This window comes from Suillus discolor (assembly GCF_016758755.1).
Source record: "Suillus discolor strain FC423 chromosome Unknown F5147scaffold_1, whole genome shotgun sequence".
Taxonomy (NCBI): domain Eukaryota; kingdom Fungi; phylum Basidiomycota; class Agaricomycetes; order Boletales; family Suillaceae; genus Suillus; species Suillus discolor.
In genome coordinates, this window is record NW_024541248.1 from 1,586,969 (window position 1) to 1,611,001 (window position 24,033).

General features: G+C 48.8%; 16 protein-coding genes and 1 non-coding gene across 17 annotated transcripts; 11 read left to right on the top strand and 6 right to left on the bottom strand.

Moving 5' to 3' along the window:
* Positions 1–561: 561 nt before the first annotated feature.
* F5147DRAFT_741817 (uncharacterized protein) lies at positions 562–1,825 on the top strand (the record flags this gene model as incomplete). Its single annotated transcript, XM_041439505.1, has 4 exons — positions 562–680; positions 730–821; positions 882–1,530; positions 1,582–1,825. 4 exons carry the CDS (start codon positions 562–564, stop codon positions 1,823–1,825), a joined length of 1,104 nt encoding a protein of 367 aa, XP_041300338.1.
* A 226-nt stretch (positions 1,826–2,051) lies between these two features.
* F5147DRAFT_741818 (Sm-like ribonucleoprotein) lies at positions 2,052–2,682 on the bottom strand (the record flags this gene model as incomplete). The annotated part of the gene is made up of 4 exons (XM_041439506.1): positions 2,052–2,222; positions 2,280–2,395; positions 2,460–2,528; positions 2,628–2,682. The coding sequence occupies 4 exons, from the start codon at positions 2,680–2,682 to the stop codon at positions 2,052–2,054; spliced, it is 411 nt and encodes a 136-aa protein (XP_041300339.1).
* A 144-nt stretch (positions 2,683–2,826) lies between these two features.
* On the top strand, positions 2,827–2,916 carry F5147DRAFT_t3. Its single transcript has one exon. It is a non-coding gene; the product is annotated as a tRNA-Ser (tRNA).
* A 108-nt stretch (positions 2,917–3,024) lies between these two features.
* F5147DRAFT_766839 (histidine phosphatase superfamily) lies at positions 3,025–4,132 on the top strand (the record flags this gene model as incomplete). The annotated part of the gene is made up of 8 exons (XM_041440814.1): positions 3,025–3,055; positions 3,103–3,133; positions 3,186–3,237; positions 3,287–3,368; positions 3,415–3,480; positions 3,531–3,703; positions 3,732–3,995; positions 4,049–4,132. The coding sequence occupies 8 exons, from the start codon at positions 3,025–3,027 to the stop codon at positions 4,130–4,132; spliced, it is 783 nt and encodes a 260-aa protein (XP_041300340.1).
* A 99-nt stretch (positions 4,133–4,231) lies between these two features.
* On the bottom strand, positions 4,232–4,840 carry F5147DRAFT_14124 (NADH2 dehydrogenase). The gene is made up of 2 exons (XM_041428240.1): positions 4,475–4,840; positions 4,232–4,421 (listed from the first exon to the last, which is right to left on the bottom strand). Exons 1-2 carry the CDS (start codon positions 4,795–4,797, stop codon positions 4,346–4,348), a joined length of 399 nt encoding a protein of 132 aa, XP_041300341.1. The 5' UTR covers positions 4,798–4,840; the 3' UTR covers positions 4,232–4,345.
* On the top strand, positions 4,834–5,648 carry F5147DRAFT_663846 (uncharacterized protein). Its single transcript, XM_041434935.1, has 4 exons — positions 4,834–4,947; positions 5,018–5,148; positions 5,206–5,407; positions 5,458–5,648. Exons 1-3 carry the CDS (start codon positions 4,895–4,897, stop codon positions 5,397–5,399), a joined length of 378 nt encoding a protein of 125 aa, XP_041300342.1. The 5' UTR covers positions 4,834–4,894; the 3' UTR covers positions 5,400–5,407; positions 5,458–5,648.
* Positions 5,649–6,493: 845 nt separating this feature from the next.
* Positions 6,494–8,558, bottom strand: F5147DRAFT_14147 (uncharacterized protein). Its single transcript, XM_041428241.1, has 3 exons — positions 8,355–8,558; positions 8,178–8,292; positions 6,494–8,122 (listed from the first exon to the last, which is right to left on the bottom strand). Exons 2-3 carry the CDS (start codon positions 8,271–8,273, stop codon positions 6,722–6,724), a joined length of 1,497 nt encoding a protein of 498 aa, XP_041300343.1. The 5' UTR covers positions 8,274–8,292; positions 8,355–8,558; the 3' UTR covers positions 6,494–6,721.
* Positions 8,274–10,168, bottom strand: F5147DRAFT_663853 (pyridoxal phosphate-dependent transferase). The gene is made up of 7 exons (XM_041434936.1): positions 9,849–10,168; positions 9,687–9,796; positions 9,502–9,630; positions 9,217–9,438; positions 8,615–9,165; positions 8,355–8,559; positions 8,274–8,292 (listed from the first exon to the last, which is right to left on the bottom strand). Exons 1-6 carry the CDS (start codon positions 9,952–9,954, stop codon positions 8,403–8,405), a joined length of 1,275 nt encoding a protein of 424 aa, XP_041300344.1. The 5' UTR covers positions 9,955–10,168; the 3' UTR covers positions 8,274–8,292; positions 8,355–8,402.
* A 187-nt stretch (positions 10,169–10,355) lies between these two features.
* On the top strand, positions 10,356–12,396 carry F5147DRAFT_663857 (uncharacterized protein). The gene is made up of 7 exons (XM_041434937.1): positions 10,356–10,563; positions 10,616–10,978; positions 11,037–11,180; positions 11,228–11,387; positions 11,445–11,826; positions 11,877–12,000; positions 12,052–12,396. Exons 1-7 carry the CDS (start codon positions 10,414–10,416, stop codon positions 12,325–12,327), a joined length of 1,599 nt encoding a protein of 532 aa, XP_041300345.1. The 5' UTR covers positions 10,356–10,413; the 3' UTR covers positions 12,328–12,396.
* F5147DRAFT_663861 (SPRY-domain-containing protein) lies at positions 12,397–14,676 on the bottom strand. Its single transcript, XM_041434938.1, has 4 exons — positions 14,233–14,676; positions 13,076–14,173; positions 12,622–12,997; positions 12,397–12,567 (listed from the first exon to the last, which is right to left on the bottom strand). The coding sequence occupies exons 1-3, from the start codon at positions 14,576–14,578 to the stop codon at positions 12,654–12,656; spliced, it is 1,788 nt and encodes a 595-aa protein (XP_041300346.1). The 5' UTR covers positions 14,579–14,676; the 3' UTR covers positions 12,397–12,567; positions 12,622–12,653.
* Positions 14,677–14,765: 89 nt separating this feature from the next.
* F5147DRAFT_663863 (CBS-domain-containing protein) lies at positions 14,766–16,399 on the top strand. The gene is made up of 7 exons (XM_041434939.1): positions 14,766–15,023; positions 15,071–15,229; positions 15,293–15,492; positions 15,546–15,800; positions 15,849–16,025; positions 16,078–16,267; positions 16,321–16,399. The coding sequence occupies exons 1-6, from the start codon at positions 14,771–14,773 to the stop codon at positions 16,243–16,245; spliced, it is 1,212 nt and encodes a 403-aa protein (XP_041300347.1). The 5' UTR covers positions 14,766–14,770; the 3' UTR covers positions 16,246–16,267; positions 16,321–16,399.
* Positions 16,400–16,441: 42 nt separating this feature from the next.
* On the top strand, positions 16,442–17,684 carry F5147DRAFT_14238 (PX domain-containing protein). Its single transcript, XM_041428248.1, has one exon. The coding sequence runs from the start codon at positions 16,516–16,518 to the stop codon at positions 17,602–17,604; it is 1,089 nt and encodes a 362-aa protein (XP_041300348.1). The 5' UTR covers positions 16,442–16,515; the 3' UTR covers positions 17,605–17,684.
* On the bottom strand, positions 17,539–18,984 carry F5147DRAFT_14234 (mitochondrial carrier domain-containing protein). Its single transcript, XM_041428246.1, has 4 exons — positions 18,855–18,984; positions 18,532–18,808; positions 17,852–18,482; positions 17,539–17,801 (listed from the first exon to the last, which is right to left on the bottom strand). The coding sequence occupies exons 1-4, from the start codon at positions 18,916–18,918 to the stop codon at positions 17,766–17,768; spliced, it is 1,008 nt and encodes a 335-aa protein (XP_041300349.1). The 5' UTR covers positions 18,919–18,984; the 3' UTR covers positions 17,539–17,765.
* A 211-nt stretch (positions 18,985–19,195) lies between these two features.
* Positions 19,196–20,277, top strand: F5147DRAFT_741831 (cap binding protein; the record flags this gene model as incomplete). Its single annotated transcript, XM_041439508.1, has 5 exons — positions 19,196–19,378; positions 19,433–19,623; positions 19,673–19,736; positions 19,786–19,899; positions 19,951–20,277. 5 exons carry the CDS (start codon positions 19,196–19,198, stop codon positions 20,275–20,277), a joined length of 879 nt encoding a protein of 292 aa, XP_041300350.1.
* A 328-nt stretch (positions 20,278–20,605) lies between these two features.
* F5147DRAFT_563331 (Eisosome component PIL1-domain-containing protein) lies at positions 20,606–22,220 on the top strand (the record flags this gene model as incomplete). Its single annotated transcript, XM_041430667.1, has 3 exons — positions 20,606–20,954; positions 21,012–21,343; positions 21,393–22,220. 3 exons carry the CDS (start codon positions 20,606–20,608, stop codon positions 22,218–22,220), a joined length of 1,509 nt encoding a protein of 502 aa, XP_041300351.1.
* Positions 22,221–22,428: 208 nt separating this feature from the next.
* F5147DRAFT_663873 (uncharacterized protein) lies at positions 22,429–23,217 on the top strand. Its single transcript, XM_041434940.1, has one exon. It carries the CDS (start codon positions 22,507–22,509, stop codon positions 23,179–23,181), a length of 675 nt encoding a protein of 224 aa, XP_041300352.1. The 5' UTR covers positions 22,429–22,506; the 3' UTR covers positions 23,182–23,217.
* Positions 23,112–23,647, top strand: F5147DRAFT_663878 (uncharacterized protein). The gene is made up of 2 exons (XM_041434941.1): positions 23,112–23,134; positions 23,196–23,647. The coding sequence occupies exon 2, from the start codon at positions 23,277–23,279 to the stop codon at positions 23,490–23,492; it is 216 nt and encodes a 71-aa protein (XP_041300353.1). The 5' UTR covers positions 23,112–23,134; positions 23,196–23,276; the 3' UTR covers positions 23,493–23,647.
* Positions 23,648–24,033: the final 386 nt, after the last annotated feature.

Below are 24,033 nucleotides of genomic sequence, written 5' to 3' on the forward strand. Positions count from 1 at the left end.
TGGAGGAGCAAGAGACGCGCCTTCCTTCTCCCGTCCACGCCACTGCACCCTCTGCGACGGAAGGCCCACAATCCCCTTTATATTTATCTTCCACTCGTGTGTCTCCTACTCGTCCCTTCCACTCTCCCATACACAAACCCGACCCCTCTTCTATGGATGTGGACGAGGAACTCCTGAGTCTCATCGAGGATCGCCCATCATTAAATCACAAAGCTTCGCGTCTAAAACCCAAGCCGTCGCCTTCTCCACAACGCCCATCTCCTCCAGATGACGAGCTCATGCCCCCTCCCCCTGCGGCGCCTATCAAAAAGAAGGCAGAGCCAGCAAAGGCCGGGAAGAAGAAAGGCATGGCTGCTCCCAAGGTGATATCTTATTTTATTTTGTAGTTTCAGATAACCCATTTTCGTGTCATAGCCCCCTCCGAAACCCAAGCCTCCACCAAAAGCGCGCGCAAAACCTCCTCCAAAGACGAAAGCCAAGGAACCCACGCCGAAAGATGTTCTCAAAAACAGTCTTTTTGCAAAGCATGCTGCTGCCTCACGGTCACGATCTGCGTCTGTCATGCCTATCGACACAAAGGAGGAGCCGGAAGACGAGGACAGCGAGAGGGAGGACGATAAGCTGTACTGCGTGTGCAAAACACGATATGACGAAGATCGAGTCATGATTGCATGCGATCGGTGAGTGCTCTCTCTTTTCAAGAGCAGAGCTAATGTATCTGTGGTGTAGCTGTGACGAATGGTATCATACACAGTGCGTCAACATGCCCGATCTTGAGGTCGATCTTGTGGATCAGTTCATCTGCCCGGTGTGCATCCAAAGTGAGTCATCACTATCACGCAGAGATTCAACTTGTTCATTTGTTTTGGATGCGTTTGCAGCTAACCCCCACTTGCACCTTCAAACGACGTATAAGCGCCGCTGCTTTTTCGGGTTGAAGCATACAGACCCATCATCGTCGAATGCGTGCCACAAACCATCTCGAGGTGCATTTTCGAAGTATTGCTCCGACGAATGCGGCATCAAGTATATGCAGATGCGTATTTCGCAATGGGAGCGCAGCGGTGGCAAACGCGACAAGCTCTGGGAAAGCGTCAAGAACGCAGAAAAGCGTGAGGGCGTTGTCGTCTGTGCAGACGTGAAGATGGAGGTCGACAGTAAACTCTCACCTGCGCCTATTTCTGCACAGAAGCGCAAGACGGACCGTGAAATTGCATGCTTGAATTCACGCCTCGAGAACGTGGTGAGGGAGCGGGAGATGATGAAACGTGAGATGGATATGGTGTTGTGGAGGGAGAAGTTGGTGAAACTTGCTTCTGAGCGGGCGGAAAGGGTGGATGAGTGTGGGTGGGATCAGAGGCTTTGTTTTGGTGAGGAAGAGTGGGATGATTTTGGTGCGGAAGTGTTGGAGAGCTACGAGGAGAAGGCAAAGGAGGAAGCATCAGATGATGTCATGCAGGTGGATGGCGTCACGACCAGTCATGGGGAGTGGTGGTGTACGGGGAAGAAAAAGTGTGAGCGACATGCAGGGTGAGCGTTGATTTCATGAATTTTGACGTGGGGGATCTGACTGTGGCTTAGGTGGCAGAAACTACGCGTTGCCGAGGTTGCTTTTGATAAAGAAACGAAGGAAACGATCCTCTCCACTCTCACCACTCGCGAACGCGAAATAAGGAAAGGAATCGAAGATATTTTATACCCACCATCAACGAATGCCTCTCAGGCGCCGTCCAAGCCCTCACTTGCAGATCCGCCACTTAATGGCACTAGCAAACCTCGGATTAACGGGGAGACTATAGAAAAGGGGAAGAAGAAGAAATCGTAATTCACACCACTGTATTTTTAAGACATCTTTTCTTGTTTGTTGTCAGAGTATTTGACGTCCTATCTCGCTTTTTTGCAGTTCTTGATAATGATGTTTTCGTCTTTTTTTGTAGCCCTGGCCTTTACCCGGTGATACCGCACATTTATGCTAGATGGACTCAATAAACCAATACGCCCATAGGCGGTATGCATGAGGAATGAATAAACAGTACTAGTACGATAGTTCATCAATAGCCATCGCCCTCGCCACCCTCCTTACAGAACCCTTTCTGCTCGTATAAGACCTTGGATTTGAAATCTTCGCGTGCCTTCTTATGTGCGATATCCCTCTTATGATATGGATCAAGAACGGAATAGTCCACTTGTTGTAATGGGACATCATCCTCCTGATCGAGATCCTGCCAAGAGACATCAACAACGTAAATGCACCTGCTGCATGGCGCTCGAATACGTACAATTTCGCCAAGCAACACGACATTCTCCCCGCGTATGAGAAAAAGGCCGTGCCAGTGTTCTGCGAATGCTTTACCATGAAATATTCGCTCGACGGTGTCTTCGAGAACGAGGTTAGCTGAAAAAGCGGGCGAGTTGGAAGAGTCAGCAGACTATCGTATGCTTAACGAAAACAAACTTACCAAATTGATCATAAGAGCGTAGTACACCGTGTAATTTTCGCCCGTCTCTGAGGACGACCAACATCTTTCCTGGGACGGGCGAAAGAGTGCATATCATAATTGGGGGGTAAAGTGATCATGGAGACTTCAGGTCGAATGGTTGCCGTGCAGTTGACTGTGTAGACGTACTGTCCACGCAATCTACCAGTGATCCCGATGTCGTGAATGGGATTAAAGAATCCATGGAAGGTGGTTAATGCTGCTCCCGAGCAGCGAATAAGTACTACGAGATGTAAGGAGAGACCAAAAGCTGTAAAAGTTTGAGATTTGTTCTTGATATCGTTGGTGGGAGCGAGGTTATAATTTTCGATTTACGCACGGAATACAAGCTGATATGGCCGAGTCGTTAAGGCGAGTGATTTGAATACTCATCATCACTTGGGCATTGCCCGCGTAGGTTCAAATCCTGCTGTCAGCGAATTTTTTCGGTCTTCTCACATTTTGTTCGGTTAGGGTTAGACTCCGACGGCTAGTACTATGAATTATCAATGTACTCCCAGCTCTTCGGTATACCCACTAGTAGAATATGATTGAGACGATCTACATTGCTAGACATGGTCAGTGTATCTTTTAATTATTCCATCTGGTGTTCACCAAGTCTTAGGTTTCAGATTAAACTGGATGAACACTAACTGGTGAGCGGATGAAGGTCAGGCCAAACTATAATTTAACCCGCGGATACTACAGGAAGAGTCCTACGGGTCTTCCAAGAGATCCTCCTTTGGCTGCTTATGGAGAGGTACCATCGGACCGTTGGAAGAGATCATCAACTCATGCATGATTCTTAGGTTCAAGCACAGGAACTTGCTGACCACTTTCTAGCTCTTCCCGAAGAGAAGCGCCCCACCATCATATTATCTTCCCCTTACTGTGAGCATATCACTTCTTAATACTCTCAGGGCTAAGACTACCTTAGATCGATGTCTGCAGACGTCCAAGCCGACCTCCCAAGTTCTTGAAGTGCCCATCTATGTCGAACACGGTGGGCAAATCCAAGTGGCGATGTACGTATATCAGCTCATAGTTGGTTAGGATTGTCCGAATGGTATTCCCCTGTCGCTCCTGGCACTGGCTTGCACCCTAGGCCATCGTCCGCTACAGTCATGCAAACATACTTTTCAGAGATCGACCCCTCGTGGTCCTCGATCTGGTATCCCACACGGAGAGGCGAGGACGTCGAAGCCTTGCATGAGCGCGCCAACGGTGTATTAGATTTGCTCATTACGGAGGTAGAAACACGCTTTGGCAGTCAAGCATAAGAACATTCTTCTAGTCAGTCACGCTGCGACTGTTATCGTGCTGTGTCGGGCCTTGCTAGCACAACCAGATCTCCCTTTGAGAGTTGGCTGCTGCTCAATCTCTGAGTTTTCTCGTAAACCGAACGCTTCAGGTGTATTGGGAGCTTGGGAAGCCAAGTATTTGGCTTCAGGGAGCCACCTGAAGGAAGGTGCATCCAGAGACTGGGGCTTGGAGGACATCCAGATTGCGAATGGCAAGGTAAGTGTGTGAGCAGGTGGAAGTCTAAGTGATACGCTGACAAAGCGAACCAGGTTATATCGGACCAAGGTGTTCCCGCGATGCAAGAAGAAGAAGAAGACAATTGTGGGCCCCAGATACATCGCAGCAGTTTGTGATAACTCTCAGAGCGATATGCGGTGGTGTTTCGGAAACCTTTGACAAGTTAGACCAGGTAGACGAATCAGTAGAGTCACGCAGTGGCATGTTTTAAAGCAGTCTGGATGTGTACCATCAATCTATTTTTGCGAAAGTTCCCTCCACGACCACTACCGGACGTGGTCCAGCAGTGAGATATTGCCCCCGACAAATCCCTGAGTTATTGAGTGACACTACGATGTCGGGCTCGATGTATTGCCAAAGTACTCCCATTGACCAGGTGATGGCTTCTCTTCTAGAGGCTCCCAGCTAAAGAATAAAATTAATAAGCGCAGAAAGACATGCTAAATCTCAAAACGCACGCCTTCCATTCAAGCATATTCTCGGCCAACTTCAGTTCATCTTTAGCAATATCCAACGACTCCTCGATTTGCCCCTCATCCAGCTGTTTCTCCACACTTGCAATGTCTCCATTTGCACCCTGTACAATGTTGAGTTTGTGTTTGGTGAGTGCCTCGACGCCCTGTCTGTAGACGGAGGTCGGCGGTATTGAAGCAAGGACGCTGAGCGTCGAATTATAAGTGTTGGAGAGTTCTGGGAGCGGATTTTGGTGGACGGCAAGACCGACGATACCAGTCGTCTTCTTAGTGACTTGTTGCAGCAATGGACGCGTGAATCTGAACATGACGGTTGCTGTTTAGCAAGAGTGTTTGATTCACTGTCTGAATTTGGAGTACAAATCGAGAAGTCATTAAAAGTTACAAAAGTCTTTCTACACCGTCATGGCCTCATTAGCTCTACATCAAACGCGCTCGTTTATCTCTACGTTCAGGTCGTCATGGGCGCAGCTGCCAGCATGCTGCTTCTATAACTGCCAACTTGGACCTGCGGCAAAAGTCATTCAGTTGGGCTCTACCAGGCTTGCAGTCCCTACTTGAACTGCTTCCTCCCATTGTCCTAGCAGTTCCAAAGAGTAAAATTTCTCACTCGCGAAAGTCGATGCGCAGTGCAAACAAAGGACTTAAAGACAAGCGGAGTACGCCCTCAATTTTTTTATTCATATCCTTCCCCCAACTAACTGACTATTTTAAAGATATCGTTAATTGTCCAGCTTGCGGAGAGCCTAAGCTCGCACATCATGCATGTAAAGCATGCTATTCTGCAATAATGAAGCGTTTCAGAATGGAGACTAAGAGGTTGGCAACAGAGACGACGAAACGCATGAGCGGGGGGAGCTGGTCGGAGGTCAAGGCGCCGCCCATGATTGAGAGCCCTAAGGACTCATGATCTCTAGTGTACGTCCTCTCCTTATCTCCATGTCCCCATTATCTAAGTTATTCGACAGCATTTGCGCATTCCATGCTCTAGAGTGATCTGTGCCGTGGCCCCAACGCCAGTTGGGTAGATGATATTCACTGTACTTACTCGACAAACTCGTAATAATCACCTTCAAGCCGTTCGCATTGTTCTTCACTTAAACAGAACGTGACTGCGTGGATGTAATCTGTCACGCAATGGATCACTGGTCGCCACTTCGAGTGATGTATTGCAGCACGAGTACAAGAGCGAAGAAAAAGTTGAGTCTATTTTTCTCGTCAACAATAGAAACCGGCCAAAGGGCGTTGAATCTGGTCCTGTGGGATCCAGCACCTTGCTGGCACATAACGCACATGATTGGGCTTCGTCTGTATCTTCCTTTGACCAAATGTACCACTTGACATAGATGCTCTTCTAAAAGAACAGACAGTGTTGATGTCAGCGTTGGAATCAAATGGCAAAGGGTAGTAAGCGCATGTTTTAGCAGTCTTTGACGCGCGTATCGTCTGCTGGTTGTATCACACACAGGGTCCCGAACGACTGGGGCACCGCGACTTCGGAGATCATCTCGCTCAGAAGAAAGCAATAGCATTTCCAGCTCGTTGACGCCTCTTCACATTGTCTAGGATCACGATCGCAGTGAATCCCATCCCCGCGACCCTGATTCTAGGTCCCCCGCACCTCCTGTGTAATACAAAACGTTGGCACTGATCCATTGATGTGCTTTTTGTTCAACCGGGTAGTTCGACACCTCAAGTTGGAGGCTGGTTCTCGTGCACTTGGAGCTGACCACGGCGGATTTCATCGCGGCGGAAATATGATCAGCAAAGAATCCGGATGGAAGTTCTGACCCCAACTTCGCTGCAGAGTAGGGTTGCGAGTATTTTTATTGTGTTTCTTCTTTTTGCATTGATTCGATGTTCTCGGACATCGGCGTGAGTGCTAGTAACTCCAACTCTTTCTGGTCTTTGCGAGAGGTTGTCTATCATCAACGTCAGTGAGCAGACACGCCTCAGGGTGCCGTCGACATCGGGTATATGAACATGATGTTACATTGAAAATTACTGTAATCTAGTCATTAATGTCAACGTCATGAACTACAGACATGTCCATACTATCTATTCGAGTATGGACTACGAAATCAAGAAGCCGTTCCAAGATGGGGGTCGTAATGAAGAGCCAAAGGAATACTACAATCTAGAAGAAATGTTCGCCGATAGGAAAGCTCGAACATTGACTTGCAATGCATTTAACCTCAAATACAATGGAATAAAAATATTTTACAAATCCTCTCATGGTCGTTTGAGCGATGCGAGACTTGAGAACGCCGCGAGAGAAAAACGGCGAGTAGGAACCCTCGAGACAATGGACCCCGGAAGTCCCCTCGCGTCCGCGGGGGTCGCTGTACGAGGTACCTCAATGACCCCCTCAGCGATCGCTGAGACACGCTCTCTAACGAGGACATAATGCGGAGAGAGCATTGGCACAGACCTCCTGCGCTGTTCAGGACTTTGTGGTGAGATGCGTGGAGAAAGGCGTGTGTCGTATGACGGAGGACATGCGGAAATGACTACGATGCTCCCATCCGAGTCATCGCTTCCCGTGTGAGTGGTAACATCGAAAGCGCCGGCTTCGATGACGGCATTCCATTGACTTCTTTTGCCGCGCGTTACGAAGCGTTTAACGCGTCCGCCAATCGTCTTCGCCTTCTGCATGAATGTTCTTGACTTCATTGCAGGCGGTGCATTCGAGTTCACCACTCTCTGATTTAAGCCAGGGGGAGGCTGGCTCATGCGTTCGGTGTGATCTGCACTAGAACCAGTGTCATCATATGCAGAAGGAGTCTCTGGCATGGTCTCTCGTCTGTTCGTTTGGACTGTAACATCTTCACGCCATCGCTCGAAACTATCAATGCTAGATGGAAAGGCTGAAGTCGAGGTCGGTGCCAACGCCAGGCGTGCTGTAGTTGGTGAATAGGCTGAAGACATACAATTGAGAGAGGACGGTGCGGAGGGAGACGAAACCGGAGTACTGTTGAGGGATGCAGACATGCTCGGTAAGAGTGCTGCGGGGAAAGAGGAAGTGGGGGATGCGACACTCGAAGTGAGTGGGCTACTTTGGGGGCTTAGGGAAGGAACTGGACCAAAAAGAGCGTTGCGGAATATGCGGTCTGTTTCTGTATTTCCACCGAGGTCGCTGAGCCAGTTGGATCCAGCAGACACCCATAGATTATCTGGTAGTTTGGGTGGTTTGTCCATCATCAGCGTCATGCTGGCCTGAGGTTTAATTATTTTTGAAGGAGACGTATTTATGGCAGCAATGTCACGATTATCATGCGCCTCGGGAGTGATGGGCATTGTTGCGAAATTGCTAGGTGTTGGAGATGTCATGTTATTTGGATCGGATGAGAAGTGACTCGAAGATGGGGTATGCTCAAGACCAGGCGTAGATGGCATACTAGAGCTTGTGTGCTCATCTGGCGTAAAATTCTTTCCAATGTATGAGGCTGGCAGAGGGGGCAGTGAAAAATCTGTGCTGAACGGGCAATACGCCAATGGTGGCACAAAGACTGGTGTTGGCACTGTGATGCTCAGGGGACGGTCGCCCGCTGTACTCGTCGTGGGCATTTCAGGGGTTCCTTGCCCGGGCGAGGCAGTAATCACCTGGTCAACGTTTCGTATGATGGTCTGACCCTGGTTAGAACCTCAATGACACGGAAATTACTTTGAGATTACAATAATCACGTACCGAGGAGGAAGTAATGGATGAAGAGATGGCTTGGTCTAACCAAGCACCTGGTATGAGTTTTGTAGGAGTTGAAGGACTGGACATGAGAGTTAACATAGAAAGAGTTAAACCGCACCTCGAAAAAAATATGTAATTCAATTGGAATTCAATTGCCCTCGGACTTAGCACGCGACGTACGAAGGGGATCAACACAACCCAAAAAGGAACATCTATTTCTCGGCAGTTCTACAAGTCACCTCTAACTGCTGCATCCACACTCTTAGCGAAGTACTCGATGTTCCTACCATTCAATCCTGCCATCGAAATACGTCCATCCATAGTCATATAAATATGCGCCTTCTCCGCAAGGACTTTGCATTGCTCCTTATTAAGTCCGGTGAAGCTAAAAATGAAAACCAGTCGGTACCAGCAAGGGTAATATATAGTAGTACACTAACCTGAACATGCCAATCTGGCTCTTTACGTGGCTCCATTCTCCAGGTGTCCGGAAATCATTGCTCAACAGCTGGTACAAGCGTTCACGCATGTTGATAATGCGGTCCGCCATGCCTTTCACTTCACCCTCCCATTCTTGGTAGAGTTCAGGGTCCGACAAAATCGTGTTGGCAATGTGGGCACCATGCAGGGGAGGGTTCGAGTACATCGGGCGCACAATGATCTTCAATTGACTGTCCACCCGCTTTCTCTCCTCTTCATTGGCGGTCGTAAGAGAGAACGCACCAACGCGCTCTCCATACAAACCCATGTTTTTTGCAAACGACTGTGAGAGAGCAATCTGGTGGCCTTGCGAGACAAAGTATCGCACAGCAAATGCGTCACGATCAGTCGAGCCCGAAGCAAAGCCCTGATATGCCATGTCAAAGAAAGGGAAAAGTTTCTTCTCAGCAACGAAGTCCGAAATATCTTTCCACTGCGACTGAGTGGGGTCAACTCCAGTAGGGTTGTGTGCGCAAGCATGCAGCAACACAATGGAGCCTTCCGGGGCATTCTGAAAACCATCAATATGTATGACACAATTATACGAATCGAGTTGTCGTACTTGCAAGTCCTCCTTCAAGCCCTCAAAGTCCAGACCGACAGTTTTCTTGTCAAAGTACCTGTAATATTTAACCTCCAGGCCAGAATCCTTGAAAAGAGGTATGTGGTTGCCCCATGTGGGCGAAGGAACGTAAATGGTTTTGGAGTGCGGGTAGTGTCTTGCTAAGAAAGCACCACCGATTCTGAGAGCACCAGTTCCAGAGATAGACTGAGTCACGGCAATCTGAGAAGTTGCGATGTTAGCAATCATGACGACACTTCTGGGATTCAACCACAGCTTGTTCACCGCATTTTGGTTCCGTGGCACGCTATCAGCGCCATACGCTAGTTTAGCTGCGTTGCTCGTGAAGCCAGGCAACCCGGTAATTGGGAGGTACTCCTTGTCGAGCTTAGCAGCAGAAATCCTCTCTTCAGCCTTCCGAAGAATACACGGTTAGTGGCTGCAGAGAAAAGGCACTTATCATCCCGTACCTTCTTGACTGCGTTCAAAACGTACGGCTTGCCGTCTTCGTCTCTATATGCACCAACACCAAGGTTGATTCTACGAGGGTCCTTGTCGGCTTTGAATGCCTCAGTGATACCTATGCGAACGGATCAATCAACACTGTCAGTTTTCAGGTAGGCTAGTCCTACCGAGGATCGGGTCAGGAGGGCCGGCTGGAACAGCTGACCAAGTCGAAAGAGGTGCAGCACTGCGCAAAATTGCAGGTGCACGACGGACAGCGTTAATGGCCAGCATTAGTCTAAGGTTTGAAACTAAAACACAGAGGGAAAGTCAAGGAAGAGGATTTGAGCGGTTATTGGAATTTGGAAGATCAAGGAAAGTAAACTTTTATGGTGATGGCGAGGGCGGTGAAAGCCGATTTCGGCGGTAGAGCGCCGATTAGAACGTGGGTTTACTAACCCGAAACATGATGGCTCAAGCACTGCTGTTGATCATTTGGAGCCTCTAGCAGTACCGGAACAGAGACTAATGCGCATTCGTCGGTAGGAGCTACTAGGCTAAGAACCCGTCACTAGTCAAATTCTCGCATGTAGTCATATTCTGTCAATTAATACACACGGCCGAGGCCCAATAACAATTTCAAACCTAACCTCATGCTAGGGTTACAGTTGGAGCGTCACAACAATTGCATACAAATCACGTAGAGATAAGATCAACTTTTTGGTTGACTCGACTAGACTTTCATTCATCATCATGACCGACATTGTTGAACAGGGCGAGGAAGGTCTGACCAAGAGTGCTCTGAAAAAGAAAGCAAAAGAGGAGGAAAAGGCTCGAAAGAAGGCAGAGAAAGCTGCGAAGGTCAAAGAGGCTGAGCAGGTCAGAGAAGCTGCAGAAGGGCCCGTACGTTGATCGCTCGTTTCATGTGTTGATTTCATATCATCGACAATCGCAGGACTATGCGGCAGCGCACTATGGAAAGCTTCCTCTGCACCAGTCCCAGTCGCGCCCCAATCGTAAACGCACTGACATCGCGACTCTCAGCGCCAAGAATGATTCCGAACACGTTCTTCTTCGTGCTCGGATTCAAACTTCACGTCTTCAGTCAAACAAGATGGCGTTTTTCAGTCTTCGTCAACGGACCGACACGATCCAGGCCATGCTCGCTGTTGACGATAAACAAGTTAGCAAACAAATGGTCAAATGGGCTGCTAGTCTTTCCGACGAGAGCATCGTCCTCGTTCATGGGACAGTAGTAAAGTCACCAGAATCCATTAAAAGCTGCTCGATCGATGACGTTGAAATCCAAGTCAGCGAAGTATGTATTTTATCTTTTCTCCTTGTACCACTTGACTTTACTTCTGATTCTCCATCAGATCTGGTTAGTTGCAGGCCTTGAAGGTCGATTGCCATTTTCTCTTGAGGATGCATCCAGATCAGAAACTGCCCCTGAAGTCGAGGGGCAGTTCAGTAGAGTTTTATTGGACACCCGCTTAAACAACCGTATCATCGATCTCCGGGTTCGCTTCATTTTTATTCAATGATTGTTTGCTCACTCGATCTGTAGACACAAACAAATCAAGCAATCTTCAAGCTTCAACATGCCATTGGAGACCTATTCCGTGACTACCTCAACAACAACGGCTTCACCGAGATCCACAGCCCGAAATTGCAAGGAGCAGCTACCGAATCAGGGGCATCTGTCTTCAAGGTTGGGTACTTTAAAGGTTTGTTACTTGCTTTGACTCATTCGTATCATTAACATTAACTTGACCATATCCCAGGTGACGCGTTCCTCGCGCAGTCCCCTCAACTGGCCAAGCAGATGGCTATCGCCGCTGATTTTGAGCGAGTCTACGAGATCGGACCGGTCTTCCGTGCTGAGGATTCGAATACTCACCGACATCTTACCGAGTTCATCGGCCTTGATCTGGAGATGACGATCGAAGAGCACTACCACGAGGTCAAAGAGCTTCTTGACGGAATGCTCAAGACTATCTTCAAGGGTCTAAAAGAGAGGTATGCGAAAGAGATCGCAGTGGTCAGCAAGCAATTCGAGGCGGAAGAATTCAAATGGAGGGAAGAGACCTTGACTTTGACGTTTAGAGAAGCAGTGGACCTTCTCGTCGAGGATGGTGTCGACCGCGAAAATCTGGATGATATCAAGTGGGCGTTCTGAAATTTCAATGATAAATACGCTGACATCTGTGGGTTAGCACGGAGAACGAGAAGAGGCTTGGACGGCTTGTAAAGGCAAAGTATGATACCGACTACTTCATCGTCGACAAGTTTCCCTTCGAGCTTCGTCCGTTCTACACCATGCCTGACCCTAATGACCCAGTACGTAAACGTGTTATTTATCTTGGCGTGGCGCTTACTCTTTTCATCCAGACCCTCACCAACTCTTATGACTTCTTTATGCGTGGCGAGGAAATTCTTTCCGGGGCACAACGCATCCACGACCCTGAATTCCTCTGCCAGCAAATGAGAGCAAAAGGTGTTGATCCTGAGAGCATGAAGGGCTATATCGACGGATTCCGTATGGGATGCCCTCCGCATGGCGGAGGAGGCATCGGTCTCGAGCGGGTACTCATGTTGTTCTTAAAGCTGAACAACATAAGACGCGCCTCCCTCTTCCCAAGGGACCCCAAGCGCCTTGAGCCTTAGAGCAATCACGAATGATACATATATAGATTGACACGAATAAATGATATCTACTGTTTGCCACATTTGTAACATCACATCGCAAGTAACCCCACCCCAAATGCTGAGTGTTGTGTCGAATTAAATTGTAAGGTGAAGGCGAAAAGTGTCCATGCGTAATACATGAGATATGTGGGTAGTAGATGTAGAGCAAAGATTGACATTCGCAACGAATTTACAGAGCATTACACAGCACAAATGATACTGGAATATTCGCGCGTTCAGGTATAATTCGGAGTCAAAGCCCTTGGGACTCACCATCATAATCCAGTCATATAAAACCTCGTATGTCACCGTCTGTCTCGTCTGCTACGACGCCTCTCTGACCGCTCGCTGTTCCCCTGACCAATTGCACTAGGAGGAATACTACCCCCTTCCAGGGCTGCAGCGATCACATCGGCTGGTAAGTCAATATGAACGCCCTCCGCATATGTGAATGCATCCAACGGTGAATATGCTGGTGGATCGCGCCTCATAAACGTCGGAGATCTCGCTTCCGACGCGTCATCCGATCCTTCTGTCGATGCAGAGCTAGTGAAGGCCTGCAAATGAATATCACGCTGATTAGGCGTGGGCGGATTCGGCGAACGGGGCGAATCAGGCGGTGGATGTACCTGAATGGTCAAGTCGGAACCTGCGTGTTGCATCGCGGCCAGGAAGTGAGTAAAGGATTCGCGCCGAAAGCGAGGGATGCTAAAAAGGCTGCTCGCACCTGCGGCACCTTCGCTTTCTGGCGATTGTGAACGCGAGGAGGTTGGTGACTGGGAGGGGGTGCCCTCTCCGTCCTCCTGCTCGCTCTCGCCTTCTGGCGTAGGGTACAATGGAAGCGTGTGATTTGGTGGCGTGTGGAAAGGTAAATCTGTTGGAGACAGATATTCTTGGCCATTTGAGGGGTCTGTGCTGTCGGGCTCTTCGATGATGGGTGTAATCGGTGGGGGAGGACTACCAGGATCCCCAGTATGTGATGATATGGGAGTGCCTCTAAGTGGCGAAGAAGCGACAGGAATAGATGCTGAGATTGCATTGCTCGGTCTTCGAGAGCGGTGAGAGCGTCTGCGGGGCGTGGAAGAAGTGCCCGGCGGAGAAATAATTGGGGCGCTGGGTCGTACGCCACCTCCCACATCCAGTAAGATACTGCCTCGTTCGCTCCCATAGGCAGGTGGGGGTGCCAGAGTTCCCACGGTCGGGGCCAGACCCCACTTCTTTACGTTCGCCTCAATAAAGACGAAGCCAGCTTGGCCGAGGTTGACATGGACACTGCATGGACCATCTGCTCCAATTGTGGGAAATAGATTGTAACGATTGAGGCCGATGAATGCATCTTCCATCTTACGACCGTTCCTAGTGAAGAACACGGTTCCTGTGCGAGGACGATAACCAATGCCAAGAACATCGCCTTCTTTGAGTAGAGGACCGAATGGTGATGCAGTGAAGGGATAATTGTAACACTTGTCACCGTTGGAATGGTAAGCGACGGAGAAAGGGTTTAGACCTGGAAGTCGGAAAGGTGGATAGGGTTTGGTGGCCAGTCCAACGGCAACTGTAGTAGTTTCGGGAAGATCAAACATCTTGACTTCCCAATAGTAGACCTCGTTCAATTTGGGTAGGGGTAAATTTGACTGCACGCACGAGGCGGATGCAGGATCGGGAAGGAAGGTGATTTCCGTGCGAGCATGAACCAAAAGTGAATTAATAGTTTCGTAGTCTGGCTCAAAGGACCATGCTGAGACACCCTTCTCCTGGATAGAAAGGAATTGAGATAGCGTGATATCTGTAGGCTCCGAGTTCGGAGCATATTGCAATTGGTAATCTGAGCGAAGAAAGGTTGCATGAATATGGGATCAGGAAATTTTGAGAAACAAAAGGGACCTTTTGCTCTGAGATATGAACGTCGAACATTTTCAGAAACACTCTCGAGCCAGCGAGACTCCACGCCTTCAAAGCCTCCTTCCCCGTCTATAAGTTCCTCTCGACTCATGTCGGTAGGTCCATCACTGTCTCGCAAGACGATACCGCGTCGTCTTCGAATGAATATAACACATACTAGAAAGATGAGGAGAATGAAAAGGAAAGTGGAGAGCACGATAAGCAAAGGTAATATGAAGAGAAGAGCATCTGGCGCAGGCTGTGAATTGAAGTTATCTCTTGAGGTCTGAAAGCTACCCAGGGAGTTGTCGACGATGTGACTGATGTTGACGACGACCTGTGTGGCCATAATGACCAAGGAATTAGGTTGATTTTATGAGCAATAGCTAAGTGTGGTGTGGTGAGTACTCTAGCAAAGAAGTGTAGCTTAGCTTTGGGTGAACGGGCAGACAGGAACGTAATCCGGCATAAGCCGAGCCACTCCGGGTGATATTATTATTAATGAAGCGTGGGAAATACACCTTAAGCATTAACCTCTGCGATGAACACGACGCTCTTACCATCCGTAGCTCCCTCTCCGAAGACGCTCAAAAGAAAGGGATCAACGAGAAGACGCGCCCCCTCTCATATACCTCCACCTCAATCTCAGGAAACTCACGACGCTGCCCTACATGCCATTCGTAACCTCCTCAAAGGAAGAACTTCTTACGATGCATTCCCTGTTAGCTTCAGGCTCATAGTCCTTGACACTAAATTGAATGTCAAAAAAGCTTTACAATGTTTGCTTCTCAATGGTAATCCTTTAATCGCTACTATTCACCTTTCCTCACTGTCACCACAGGTGTGGTCTCTGCACCATTATGGAACAGCGAAAAGTCAAAGTTTGCTGGGATGCTTACAGTCTTAGATATAATACATCTCATTCAATATTATTACGACACAGCAAATTATGAAGCTGCTGCTGCAGACGTGGAGACCTTTAGGCTAGAATCAATACGAGGTACGTATACGGGCTGCCGCGGTATCGTATCCCTAAACTGATCATCTTCTGCTCTTAACTTAGATATCGAGAGGAGCCTTGGTGTAGCCACCCCTCCAATGCTAGCAGAACATCCAAATAGTACCCTTTACAAGGCTGCCAGAGTCTTAATTCAAACACATGCTCGCCGATTACCTCTCCTCGATTATGATACAGAAACAGGTCACGAAGTCATCGTTTCGGTCCTCACACAGTATAGACTTCTCAAATTTATCTCTATAAATGTAACATAACGCCCTGCCTTCACGTAAGATTTTCATTCACCTTACCTTTCTAGTGCACGAGAGAAATTCAGCAACTCCATCTCTCGCTCCGGAAACTCAAGATCGGTACCTATGTTTCATCAAATCCACCGCCCCCAGACCCGGAAAACCCGGAAACTCAGAATCCATATTATCCGATCGCAACCGCCACGCTCGATACCCCTGTATTTGACGTCGTCCATATGTTTTCTGAGCGTGCCATATCTGCAGTCCCTATCATCGACCAGGACGGCGTTGTCGTGAATCTGTACGAAACAGTAGATGTGATCGTACGTCATGTCCTATTATGTGTATACCAAATCTTATCCCTTTTGCAGACTCTTGTGCGTCTAGGAGCGTATCAATCCCTTGACCTTACGATATCAGAGGCCCTTAACCAACGCTCTCCGGACTTCCCGGGAGTTGTCATTTGTACAGCTGGCGATTCGCTGGGAACACTACTGGAGCTAATCAAGAAACGTAGAGTCCACCGACTTGTCGTCGTGGAAGGAGATGTAAGGCCTTGTTCTGACTTACACACTCACTATACCAATCATACTCTTACAGGAGGAGGAGAAGAAAGGCGGAAAGAAAGGACGCCTACTTGGCATAATCACACTGAGCGACGTTCTTCGGTACGTTATCGGTGAGGTGGGTATCGGCGAGTCAGTTGAGGAGATTGCGGCCCTGTCCGCTGCTCCAAGCACACTGCTCTCTCCAGATGTTATTTCATGATGATGGCGCACAGAAATGAGGGGTTCGTCGCCGAGTTTCAGGTTTTCGTTATCTTATGCGCTTTCAAATTCTCAGTTAGCTGGATCTGACTAGCAATTGTATGTTTTGCATGAGCTGTACCCGTAGATGTCATAGGTTATACAATAATGTTGCCGTCTTTGTGGGAGCAGCTGTGAATAGTAGTCAGCAGACGTGCGGAAGGCCTGTGGTGTGTAAACTTGTGGCACGCGACGGCCTCATTGTACACAAGGCACTATACCATCAACCACCATGACCGCTATCCAAGCCGTCTACGTACGCGGGCACGAAGAACGCTCCGATCCTAAGCCTCACATTGTTTACCGCATCGAAATTCAAGCCCATGTCCGCTCATGGCAAATGTGGAGACGCTATTCCGAGTTCGTGGAATTACACACAGAACTCACAAAGTCTACAGGCTCTTCACCCCCAGCACCTCTACCACCCAAAAACTCCCTCGCCATCCTCCGCGGACCTTTCAGAGATAGTAGTAGCATGACCGAGGAGCGCAGGGCTGGCCTCGAGACATACTTGCGCGCCATAATCAGCGCAAAGGATGATAAATGGCGAGAATGCTATGCCTTCCGCGACTTCCTTGGTGTGCCAGTCGGCCGCTTGGGCACCATGGCTGAAGGCAGCACATCCTCTAAACAGTTCTCTTCTTCCTCCTGGCTCGACGAGCACCTCGAGCTGCAGGCCAAGATTCGTGACATCCGCGCAGATATAAACAAGCGGGATGCGCTCTCTGACCGGGGAGACGTCAGTGCATCGCATACTGCGAATGTTCAAGCGAAGAAGAAGCTCGCGGAAACCCTTTCTCGGGTACGTACGCTCAAGCAGGGTCTGCAGGAACTCGGCATGGCAGCTATGGCGCAGGGAGAGCTGCAACGCCGTACAGATATGGTCGCACGCTTGCAGGACGACTGCGAGAAGCTGGGAAAGATGGTCACCATCACTCGACAGGCTTCTCGTCCTACGGCAGCCCCTTCCTCACAGGGCTTCACAAATGTTGCTATCGCTCCCGAGTCGGATCGGGCTGCACTGCTGAGCCTTAGCAAACCAGTCACGCGAGTGTTTGGGGCTAAGAAACCTCAAGAGACGGAGGTGACGAGACCGCTTGACGATCAGGGTCTTGTGCAGTTGCAGAACACTCAGATGGAGCAGCAAGATGGTCAACTTGCTACACTCACGCACATACTACAACGCCAGAGGCACCTTGGGGAAGCAATCGGTGCTGAGCTTGCAGTGCACAACGAGTTGTTGGATGAACTTAATAACGATGTTGAACGTGTTGGGGGTAAACTGAGCAGCGCAAAGAAGCAGCTCAACCGCCTGGGATGAGTGAGATCAGGGCGGTTTTCCAATTTTGAGTAGGGATGTACGAAGTGCTACACATATACCAATAGTTAACATCTAGAACACATTGAATTAATGTAGATGATGATGATAATGATGATGATGACGATGCATTGATGCTCCATGAAAATATAATATAGGTCTAGCTAGTCTTGCTCCTTCTCCAAAAATTTGCCAACTCCCTGGAATAACTCGGTAAGCCGTATGTTTTAACAGTGTAGAGTAACCATACCTCAAAACATGCAATCATGATCCCGCAAGCTGGGGCAATCTTGGCTGTACGAGGAAGAACGCCAGCAAACAAGGCAGCGGTGCCTTCAGTGCGAACGATATGAGCCAACAGCGGTATCGTAGCTGTAGTCTGTGATGACATGGTTCCAGTCATGAGAAGCGCTTGCCGTCGGGTTTTCAAAACATCGAAGGGTGAAGTTACTAATGACGCGGTTGTCCCACTGATAGCACCGCATGCAAAGGCAACGTATGCCCCCTTCTTTCCTCGGCTCTCGAAAAATCCTTTCCAAGCCTCGTAGCCCGCCCAATATATGCCGCTAAAAGGTACATCACGCCACAAGGTAGGACCAACACCACGCCATAGGAAGGAGATGCCTTGTTTCTGGACGATTGAACGCACGGAAGCAAGGACAGATGGAAGTGTATGTGGTTTGTCGGGGGATGCTGGAGTCGATTGCAGGTTGGTTCGTATGAGCTCTAGTGGTGAGAATAGGGAAGTAAGAGAAGCGCGAGCCGTAATACCAGCTACGAGAGGGATGAACGTAGGGGAGGGAATAAGGGGAGGGAGTACATTTCGTAGAAGATGGTCATAAGTGAGCATGTATATCGATGATGAGGGAACGCCGATGAGTCTATTGCATGATGAGAACTGTGACCAAAAAATGAATCGAGTTAGCTTACAGTGTTGTGCCAGCACCTTTCCATAATCCCCTCATACCTTCTGCTCGCCATACATGGCGGACAGCATCCAAGAACCCATTCACACGTTCTGTGCGGTATACGCCGTGATCGAAAATACAGACGACCTCTTCTGTGGCTAGCGGACGTGCATACGAGGACATGTTGCGTACGCAAGGTATATGTGCTGGCTGACAGCATTTATTAAGTGGTGGTGGTGAAAAGAGAGGCACCCTAGGTTGAGTCTGAAGACGGGTCTTCACGACGTCAAAAGGAGTCACTGAATATAATAAATATCAAGGAATGAAGAAATGATTGAAACATACTTGTAAGTGCGGTCATCGTTGACCCCGACGCCGCAGCTACGAGTTTAGCATGGAACGGATCCATGGCGGAGGAGGAACAGAAATTATTCTGGCTTGCCTGACGGTTCCCGGTGTGCCGGCGGTATCACGGAATACCGGCAATGACCGGGAAATTAATTTTGTGAACAAGTAAATAAACTTGTTGATCACACACAACAACCGACCCCCGGAAGCCTTCGCCAACAAGAACTGATTTCAAGCTTCATTCGATCCTTTGATCAATATCTTTTCAATCTTGTTAACAGACTTTGATAGTCTTGAAACTCAAAAGCAACAGGATTGCAAACCCCGCTCACTTCACCATGGCTGCTCTACCTGCCTCCTTTCAGCATGCTAACAAGGCTGCTATCGCCGCGGCTCTTGCTGAGAATTCAGAATCTATTGGAGCAGACGTAGAGCCTGGTGAAATTCAAGAAGTAGATATGCAAGCGCAGGCAGACGACATTCGCACCGTCTTCAGTCACCCTACCAGCTTCAATGTAAAGGTGAGCAACCGAATTGACTGGCCGCTTTAGAGTGTTCATTTTTCTCCTATACAGCATCCTCTATACTCACCATGGACCCTTTGGTTCGATTCCCCTGCTACTAAAGGCCGTAACCTCCCCCAAACTCCCATTTCTTCCTTCCCCCAAACTCCCGTTCCTCAGACTCCCAGTGCTGCGGCTGCACAGGGATGGATGGAGGATATCAAAAGAGTTGTCAGCTTCGACAGCGTTGAAGAGTTTTGGGGGCAAGTCCCTTTCTCCTATGTCGAAGACTGAAAGCTTACCAAGGCATAGCCTCTACAATCACATTGTACCTCCTTCACAGCTCCCCCAGAAAGCAAATTACTACCTCTTCAAGGTACTTATTTCGTATAATCGTGTCTTTGTTTACCTAACAGCGCTTTCAGGAGGGTATCATACCTGCATGGGAAGATGAAGCCAACAAGAATGGAGGCAAGTGGAGTATACAGCTGCCCAAAGAGAAGAATCGCAGTCAGGTTGATAAAATGTGGCTTTACACTGTACGTCTCCCTTTCATCTCTTGATCTTTTTATTTTGACTGCTGCATAAAGATGCTTGCTGCTATTGGTGAAACCTTCGATCCTCATCTTACAAGCGGGGAGGCAACTGAACCCAATACTCAATCGCTTATCACCGGTGTGATCGTATCTACCCGACCGCAGTTTTACCGTTTATCAATTTGGACGCGCCTTGCGCCTTCTGGAGATGAGGACAAGTTACGTGAACGCATCGAGACAGTTGGACGGCACTTCAAGATTAATGTACTAGGCTATCCCGAGACCCAAAAACTGGCCGGTCCTCTCGCAACCGAGGTTGAGTTCCTTTCGCACAAGGATTCTGAGAAGAAGGGCAAGGCAGCGAAGAAGCTTGTCATTTGAGTGGGTGCATAAGTTTGCTATTATATCGATTGAGCAAAGTTATAAATAGATTTGCTGGATATGCCTCATTCATTTGTATGGTGTCCGGATGAATATTCTCATTTCAAGCTCATGCTGCTGCTGCGATACACAATATTGAAATCACTCTGTACCTGAAGCTGTGCATTGCTGTGCACCCTTGGCAGTGCAACTGCGTAACGCTGCGTGTGACGTAATTGATGTGACTGCGTATCATGTCTCCTGTATAAAGACCCTACGACAACAGCTCCAAACGCAATAAAATCTCTCTCTAACCACTCATCTTCACATCCTTAGGCTATTCCACTCCATGTCGGTGTCAAGTTTCTTGTCATCGTTTGCCGATAAGGCACAGAGTGCCATCAATCAGACCCCTCTCGCTGGCCATATCCCCGGCACCACCCCCGGCACCACCGCCGACCAACCATCTGCCAATCAATCCGCAGCTCAGGGCGGCCATCGTTCAGTGGCTTTGGAGGCACTGCAGCATCAATTTCGCACAATTGGACAACAATATACCACCACCACACCAGTGCAAAGAATCATCACATCTGAAAAGGGTGTTGCAATCGATTGCGATGCCCTTGCTAGGGATGCGAAGGTGCAAAGCAAGGAATTGTACACATGGGGTCAGGCACAGCCAGAAGATCTTAAGGATGGTAGGCCGCCTCTTCCCCAATAACGCGATTTGAGCTAATGAGAAGTTTGACATTTAGTAACGGACAGATTGGCGTACTTGAACTTTGTTCAGGGATCTCTTGCATCATCTGTTGCGATAAAACTCAACAATGCACGAGCGCCGTTCAAAGCTCTTCGCGATGCCGAGGCTGTCCTTGGTCCAAAGCGCAACTTCCGTGCTGGATTGCGCACCCAGATTTCTCGTATGGAGCATAATGTGGAGAAGGGCATGGAGCAGAAGCTTTCTGAACTAAAACAGACACTCGCCAAGGCTGAACGTGTCGACGAGCCCCTCGAAAAGGAACATGAGATCTTGAAGCGGAAGGCAGTTCGTGAGAGTGAATCGCAGAAGTGGGACGCTATACGCGAGGTAAATTACTTTGTGCTGCTATGAAGGTGTACTGACACATTTTTTGCAGTTTGGAGAAAAACTAGTCCTATTGTCGCAGGCTTCCAAGCCTATTATTGCCGTCTTGCCACCAATTCCCCCTTCACCTTCAAGTCCTTATACAGGAGCTCAGGAAACAGCCGCTGCTCGTGCTGCGCTTCAGAACGCACTGGAAAATTATACTCCCGGAAGCACATCCTTTGCCACACGGCCCGGTGCAAATCTTTCGCGCGCCGACACCCAATCATTTGGGGAGAGTCACGCTTCGGAACTGCACAGTCTCGCATCCAACCCTGAAGCAAACGCTGGTCATCCAGGTGTGCCCATCACACCTCCACCTCAAGACGCAGAAAAGTTCGGAGACGCGTCGCACTCTCCTCCTATTGACCCGAGGACACTCAATCTATCTCCTGCACCAATTCCGGAAGATCACTCGCTTCCTCCTATCGCAATCCCGGTAGACGCACCTACGGTGGCTGAAACTGGTGTTCCCGTACTTGCGAGTGCATCTGGTCCAGGCCCTGCTAGCGGCTCTCTTCGTGACATACGCCGTGCCTCAGATGCTGCGGGACCACGCAGTGGCGGTCTGCCGGGAAACTCACCATCTGATGATCTATATGGACAGCCACACGAGACTGCAGCAGAAGAGAAGAGTCGCCTTGAGCGCGAGGAACGCGAGCGGGTATCCGCAGCGGGGACATCCTCTACTTCTGAACACGAGTCTGCCGAGGAGGAGAAGAAAAGACTTGAACGGGAAGAGAGAGAACGTGTTCTTGCTAGCGCTGGCACTGACAGCGGAAATGCACACAGCGAGGTCAAAGATGGTGATGAGCTTCCCCCATACCAGGACATTGAATAAGTAGGGTCTGATATTATTTATCGTCAATATCTCAATTACTTTGTGGATTTTGTTCGTATGCATTTACAAGTTGTACCATTCTTATGCAATGTATTCATTCCATTCATATACCCAAAGTTTGGCAAGATCAATGGAGATTGGAAGCTTCTAATCTGCAGGGAAGAGATCACTTTTTGAGATAATCAGTGATTATCTGGTGGACTGTAACCTTAACCCTAATAAACCCCAGACAAAAGGTATACTACGCACGGTCCTCCTTTCCAACTACTCCAACATTACCTTGAAGATGGACACTACGGATCTCGAGACATATCAAGTTCAGCTCTCTCAAGTCGAGCTCGCACTCCAAACAGATACTGAAAATGCCGGACTCCTCTCCCTCCGTTCGGAACTACAAGAACTTATCTCTCTCACCCAACAGTCGCTTGCGCAAGCCGCTTCCTCATCACGTACAGATGCTGTCCGTAAGACAGCAAATTCAACACCTTCACACACATGGACTGCAGGAAGCGACTGTCTCGCCAAATACTCAGGTGATGGCAATTGGTATCCTGCACGCATTACCAGCGTTGGTGGCTCCGCAGAGAACCCTGTATACAGCATCATGTTCAAAGGCTACAATACGACGGAATTGATAAAAGGGTCAGAAATCAAGGCACTACCAGCAAATCACCAGGAGAAAGTATCAGCGCCGAGCAAAAGAAAGCTAACCAAAGCAGAGGACGAGGAGAGAGATCGGAAGAAGAAGCGCAACGAGAAAAAACTCGAGGTCAAAGCTGCAAAAGCCAAGGAACAACTCGCAAAACAGGCGACGTGGCAGAAGTTTGCTAAGAAGTCTGAGAAGAAGGGCGTCCATATTGCCGGTGTGGCAGGCACCAGCATCTTCAAGACGCCCGACAACCCATTAGGCCGTGGTGCGTATCGTTTCAGTTTGTTTGAACGCAGACTTCTTGATTTCTGATAACGGCCTTGTAGTCGGCGTTACCGGCAGCGGAAAAGGAATGACGGAAGTGGCGATTCGAGGCAAGCATAAATTTGCTCCAACCGACGAACCAAATGCGTAGATGGCGCAGTCAGGGTCCTCTCCTCCATAAGTATGTATGTATCGTACTCATCGCCTCGGAAGCGAGGGGTGTCATGATTCGTGTGATGCTAATTGTCCGTCAACAGCTCGAACTTGACGTCGTCTTATCAAACTATACTAGATGCCCGTTGATGATTCTGTGTTTCCCGTCAATAGCAGGTTTCGCGGACAGAGACTGGTGTCAATGACGCTTGCAGGTATTGATACCGATAATCTATGTGATGCATTTCCCCTCTTCTACTTGTTATCAGGATCTCATCACCGCTTTTCTTCTTTCTCGCCTTATTTATCAGAGACTTCGTTGCTGTCGGCACTTGCGAAGCCGATGTCCGTTGGTGTAATCGTACGTTTGTTATGCGTTATTTTGTGCAGAATACGCTTAGACTCACAACTGTGATGCGTGAAACGGTCCTTGATGGTGCATATGCAGAATGTTCGCATAATGCACCATATGGCGACAGCATGATGCGATACGCGAGAAGGATCTAGAAGAGGATGACTGTCAATGGTGTATCTCGACGTTCATCTGACGATTACTTACTGATGAGTGGCTCGTATGAATGCCGTTCTTCATCGTCACCTTCAAATTGGAATGCGTATCGTAAACAGCAATCGGTGGGCCATTAATATTTTAATTCTTAGTGCGCAAAGAAGTTGGAGTGATCTGTGCAGATTGCGTTTTGATTTGAACGATCTGGGTGAGCTGTGCTTCTTTGCCGCCTTCCACTT